General features: G+C 52.5%; 1 protein-coding gene across 3 annotated transcripts in view; it reads left to right on the forward strand.

Annotated features, from left to right (window-relative positions):
- GRIK4 (glutamate ionotropic receptor kainate type subunit 4) overlaps positions 1 to 5,220 on the forward strand; it is a 183,544-nt gene extending 178,324 nt beyond the window's left edge. For 2 of the 3 annotated variants that reach the window (XM_032709625.1, XM_032709626.1), the window contains 3 exons: positions 42 to 170; positions 2,628 to 2,746; positions 3,448 to 5,220. In XM_032709625.1, coding sequence (XP_032565516.1) covers positions 42 to 170; positions 2,628 to 2,746; positions 3,448 to 3,813 — 614 coding nt within the window. In that variant the 3' untranslated portion in view covers positions 3,814 to 5,220. The remainder of the gene's footprint in view (positions 1 to 41; positions 171 to 2,627; positions 2,747 to 3,447) is intronic. The other variant, XM_032709627.1, reaches the window with a different exon arrangement.
- Positions 5,221 to 6,000: the final 780 nt, after the last annotated feature.

Raw genomic sequence — 6,000 nt, forward strand, 5'->3', positions numbered from 1 at the left:
GGCCCAGGGGGTGCCCTACCACGTCCCTCTTGGTGTTGCAGGCTCCGTGTTCCGAGACGAGTTCGACCTGGCCATCCTCCAGCTGCAGGAGAACAACCGCCTGGAAATCCTCAAGCGCAAGTGGTGGGAAGGAGGGAAGTGCCCCAAAGAGGAGGACCACAGAGCCAAAGGTGAGCCACACCACTCCACACGAGCGTTTCTGCCTGAGAATCGCTTTTCCCCCTTCTCCTGACCCGAGATTCCTTCCCTCACAACTCAAGGAGAAAGCCAAGCAGCTCCGCCACCGAGCCTCACGCTGTGTGTTTTTGCCTGGGGCAGAGAGAGCGGGAACAACCAAATGACAAATATTGGAGGCATATGGAGGGTAAATTAGCTCCTAATGAATGCCTGGGAAAATGGATGGCTGGAGGGATCAGACCAAAATCCTGGGTTCCTTGAAGGGAGATGGATCTCCACCACAGGCCTGCTGGTTAATGGCTCCGAGTGAAAGCATCTTTTAAACAGCCAGGGCCAGGGACACAAGGACTTTATAAGTACATCTGTAAACTGAGGAGCAAATTCTTTTGGGTAATGCTATGCAAATTGCCATAAAAGCTACCACATTAGGCTGATGTCCCAGCGTGAGAGCAGTTGCCAGCTTAACACAGTTGCTGCATCTTTTAGTCCTGGCAGTCGCCCTCTTCTCAGCAAGTGTTTTCTGGGAGGCCAGCAGGTCCCCCAGTTAAAAGGATGATCTTCTGACCCTTCTGAGGGCACAGACAGAGAGCTAAACTGGGTCTGTGGTAGCTATTTTGGTTTTATTACCTTGCAGCAGCAGTAGGTGTGTCTGTGCAGTTCATGGATGGGACCCCACGGGGCTGTGAGTTGATGCTCATTTTTGGGCTGTGCTGCACTACAGGCAGTCCCAGCTATTAATCTCAAGGCTGAAGGTGTTGGCCCAGTGTAAGACATCAGGTTATAGCTATTAAAGAAGTTACTTTGAGGGCAAGCAGGCACGTGGGGGACTTTTCCTCCATGGACTGTGCAAAAAGCAGCTCTGAAGTGGAATCTGGGCTGTGGGCTGGTTTGGGATGGCTTTGAAAGGGGGCAGCTGGGAAGCTGGGCTGTTTCTGGCACTACTTGGTGTGTCCTGTGACCCTGGACAAGTTTTTCTCCTGGTTTGTTCTCTCTGTGATGTGAGTTTGGGAAATGGCAGAAGGAATTACCTCTCTGTGAGCTCAGGAATGGGTGCCTGAGGTAGCACTCAGGCAGAATGACAGAAGCACATACAGAGAGCTGCTGGCCCTAAATTCAAATTTGAGAGCTGCTGGGAGGAGAGGATGGCCTTTATCTTGGGTCTAAACTGTGACTGTGGGCTGTGTTTTCTGCCTTGCAATTGCTGTGGAAGCATCTCTGCAAAGGGCTGATTTACAGAGGCACTGGAACTGCTCTGGAGGTGATGCCAAAAGAATGAAGGAGGAGGAGGGAGCAGTGTGACCTCCCAAGTTTTAGAACAAAGCAGGTCAGCGATTTACAAGGATTTTGGTGAGATTTTATGTCTAAAAGCCACGCTGAGATTAAGTCAATAAATCATTGATTCTTGCACTTTGATTTAATGCTACAGAAGGGAGAGGAAGATTTTTATAGATGTTCTAGTTGACTAATGGCCTCAGTCAACCCAGTGCAAAGCACCACATGCTTTTTAGTAATCAATCCAATCAGGGACCCAAACCCAACAAGAACAGGAGAGAAGAGCCAGATCCTGGACAGCAAAAGCTGAGTCCAGCACTGCTCCCCAGCTCATCTCACAGTCCAGCTCTGCAGGGCCAGAGGGAGGCACAGGCTGCAGCTTTGGGGCCAAGAGTTGACCAAAGCTCAGTCCAGGTTCTTGAGGGGTGGGTTTTCCTTCCAGCTGGTGAACCTTCTGTCTTGCAAACTGTGTAGCTGTGGTAGTTATCCCACTGTAAGCCAGTTGTCCAAGGGAGGTGAGTCCCACAGAAGGGGCTGTTTCCTCCTAGAGAGCACCCAACCCATAACCAAGTACCCCTTGTTGGCAGGGACCCCATTCTCTCACCCTACAGTGTGAAAGTGTTGGGTTCTGCTCTGGTTTGGATCCTCTCCTTGCTACTGCAGTACAGGCAGCTGCCGTCATTTCCCCCTAGCACTTTGTAATGCAATCAAAGGAGCTTTTTTCGGTGCCAGCTTCCTTTAAAGCCCTTTCCTGTCTTCTTCATCTCTGTTTCTTTAACAACCTTGCTCATCTCCCTTTGAGAAGTTCAAAGCAAGCGGAGCTGGGTGAATAATTTGCAGGGATTAATGTGCCCGATTGATCTCGCAATTCTTCCCTCTTGTTTTCAGTTTGTCCACAAATTGCTTTGTGCTTCCCTTCAATGTACTTGCTGTTTATCTGCAAAATCATCATTTCTGAGAAGGGATCTTCGATCCTGCAGTTATTGCAAGTCATTCACTTTGCCATCTGAGTCATGAGGGCAGCTATTAATAGGACAGTGCTGGCTCTGTGGTTTTGGTCCCTGGCTGGGTATCTGCAATGCCAACAAAACAGCAAAACTTGGGATTTCTCTGCAGTGATGCTTCTACAGTTTATGTCGAGTCTGCCTCTCCACATTGTCCCTCCTGCTTTGTTTTAGGCCTGGGGATGGAGAATATTGGTGGAATCTTCGTGGTGCTCATCTGTGGCTTGATCGTAGCAATTTTTATGGCAATGCTGGAATTTTTGTGGAGCCTTCGACACTCTGAGCAGTCAGAGGTAGGACCTGAAAGTGTTCTGAGGGGACAGTGTGTGTTTATTGCTATCTATGGGGTGCTCAGTGGGGTGCTCTGGAGCCTCACCCAGGCTGAGGAGCATTCCCAGCCTTGACACCCCAAACACAGGAGCAGGTTTGGTCCTTTAGGCAGGGTCTAAAATCCACGAGCTTCTCGTGCACTCCTGCTAAGAGAGGGGCTGTAGGGATGCTCCAGGGGCTCCTGAAGGGCTCAGGGATGTGTATAACATCCTGGAGATGGGATTTCTGCCTGCAGTGGGTTTGGGTCTTGTGTTGGTATGGGGATCCAGAACACAGGAGGGTCTCTGATGAGAGGCAGAATCTGTTGGGTTAAATCAACGTAAATGTCCAAGTATTGATGTTGAAACCCAGTGGCACCGAGTCCATAACAATTTGGCATCAGAATCATGTTACAGAATCATAGAATGGCCTGGGCTGGAAGGGACCTTAAAGATCATCCAGTTCCAGCCCCTGCCACAGGCAGGGACACCTTCCACTATCCCAGTTTGCTCAGGGCTCCATCCAACCTGGCCTTGGACACTTCCAGGGCTGGGGCAGCCACAGCTTCTCTGGGCAACCCGTGCCAGGGCCTCCCCCCTCACCCCTCCAGCCCGCAGAGCAGACCCAGCCCCGCGTGTCCCTCGGCTCCCTCGGGTGAGCAACACGGCTCCTGTGTCCCCCCCAGGTGTCGGTGTGCCAAGAGATGGTGACGGAGCTGCGCAACATCATCCTGTGCAAGGACAGTTTCCAGCCCCGCCGGCGGCGCGGGGGCCCGGTACGGACTCGCCCCGTTATCCCGGAGGAGCGCCGAGCCCGCAGCACAACCACGCTCAGCAACGGGAAGCTGTGCAGCGGCGGGGAGCCAGACCCCCTGGCACAAAGACTGGCACAAGAAGCCGCCCTGGTCGCCCGGGGGTGCACCCACATCAGGGTGTGCCCCGAGTGCCGCCGCTTCCAGGGGCTGCGGGCGCGGCCGGCCGCGGGATCGCCCGCGCGGAGCGAGGAGAGCCTGGAGTGGGACAAGACCACCAACAGCAGCGAGCCTGAGTAACGCCGGGGACCGGGGGGCGCAGGGGAGGGGGCGAGAAGAGGGTCCTGTTCCATTTTACAGAACACGGACTTGTACAATGTCAACTCGTTTTTAAACCACTAGCGGTCACCCGGCTTCCCCGGGGCAAGGCGGACCTTTGGGCCAGGCCGGAGGGTTTTCGGTGTCCCGGGGGGCACGGGGCTGGCTGAGGCCTGGTGTGGCAGGAGAGAGGTCCTCAGGCTGGTCTCCGGTGGTTGCCTCCGTGCCACTGAAGGAGGAAGGACGTGTGGTGGTAACTGGTGTAGCAGGTATTGCCCACCCAGGGTGGAGGCAAGAGCGGTTCTTGGAACTTCTCCACCCCCAGGTCAGGAGAAGGGACACCGGCGCTGTCTCTCCACCAAACAGACTTACCAGGGGGTGTTCTCAAAGGGCGGGGGGAGGGAGTTTTTATTTGACATGGGCAAGGGACGGGAAGGGGAGGAGTCATTGTTTTGTTTTGGTTTAATTTGGGCACGTCAGGACCTAGTCTCCAAGGCACCAGGTTTCAGGTGCTGAGCTCTTCTTCCTTTTCAGAGTGTTGGCAGGTGGACTGAAGGAGGAAGGGAAGGGTGGGATGGGATGGGATGGGATGGGACATGCTCCCCGTGAGAAGCAGCATTTGCTGAAAGTCCATCTGAGGAGTTGTTAAAATTACATATATATATAAATATATCTATACATAGATATATATATATTAAAATGCCAAAAAAAAAAAAACCAACCAACAAACACAGTGAACTCAAAGAGGCCTTGAAACGCCTGGAATTTCAGGGGTTCTGTGTCTTTTGTTTCGTTCTGGGGTTACCTTTTGCTTTTTTTCTTCCTTTCTGTTTTTGGGATGAGGGTGGGGGAGCCTTTTGAGGAAGGTGAGGTGGGAGCAGGTGAGATTGGGGAGCGCTGGAGGGGAGGGGGGGCTGCCCTTCCCCACCAGCGGAGGGAGGTGGTGTTGGTACCCCCAAAGTGTCCAGAGCCCGTGCCCTGCACGCTCCTGAGGTGACTCTGAGCTCTGCCCCAGGCTCAGGAGCTCCCCATGTGACCCACAGAGCACCCTCAGCTTCGAGGGTGACTCACAGCCCTTGTCCAGCAGCCACACAGCATTTGGGAAAACCATTAGCCCAGGATCTCATGTAAGGAAAATATTTACTTCCCTAGAAACAGCAGCAGCAGCTCACCCTCTGCTTGGAACAGACGTGGGGGTTTACACTGACGAATTTAATTTTCTGATTGAAAAACAAATTCTATGCAATTTCTGATTGTAAAAGGAAAGAGATGACAATGGAGAGGGGCAGGGGAGATAAAGCCTTGAGTGAAGGTACATCCTGTTCTTGAATTGTTTTCTTTTCTTTTTGTCTTGAATGTACTGAAATAAAAGATGTCCTTGTATAATTATGCTTTTTTTTTTTTGCCTTTTTTTTTTTCTTCTTCTTTTTCCCTCCCTATCTACAGTCAGAAAAGTTGAGAGACAGTTTGAGGCCCATCTGCTCAGGGAGAAACCCAGCAACTGAGAGGAAAGAGGTGCAGGTCCCTGCTGCCTGAGTGTGTCCACACTGTCCACATCCATGGTGTTGCTGTTACCTGTGGAAAAAGCAGAAAAAAAAGCAAAGGTCAATAAAAGGAATCCCAAATACGTGGTGATAAGGGGGAGGAAACCCCCAAGTGACAGCGGTGAGGCTGACCAGGGTGGGCAGGTTCCCATGGAATGTGGACCATGGCAGCTGCATCCTTCCCAGACCTGCTGGGGGGATCCCAGTGGACCAGGGGGATGAGGGGCTGGCCCAGCAGGTCAAATGCAGGAGCCCATCTCCAGCAGCTGCTCCTGAGGAGGGTGTGCAGGGAATGGGCTGTGCTGCTGTGCTGATGGGCACGTGAGGGTTGTTCTGTTGTTTCCAGCAGGTTGTGGAAAGAAACACCTGCCCCACAGGGACATTAAAGCATGCAACAAGGAGGAGGAGAGGATTTAGAGCTTGTTATGCAGGATGTCACATGAGAGAGGTCCTAAATCCACAGGATGTTCCCCTCTCCCTGACTAAACAGAGCAGTGAGATAAGGCAAGACCTCCCCAGAGCCCGGGAATCCAGAGCCATGGGATGGGAGAGGCAGGTCCTCAGCTGAGGTAAGTCAGTAAAACTCCATTCCTGCCCTGCAAGGAGCCAGGTTGGGCTTTCAGAG

This window comes from Chiroxiphia lanceolata, chromosome 23 (assembly GCF_009829145.1).
Source record: "Chiroxiphia lanceolata isolate bChiLan1 chromosome 23, bChiLan1.pri, whole genome shotgun sequence".
In the NCBI taxonomy this organism is placed as follows: Eukaryota; Metazoa; Chordata; class Aves; order Passeriformes; family Pipridae; genus Chiroxiphia; species Chiroxiphia lanceolata.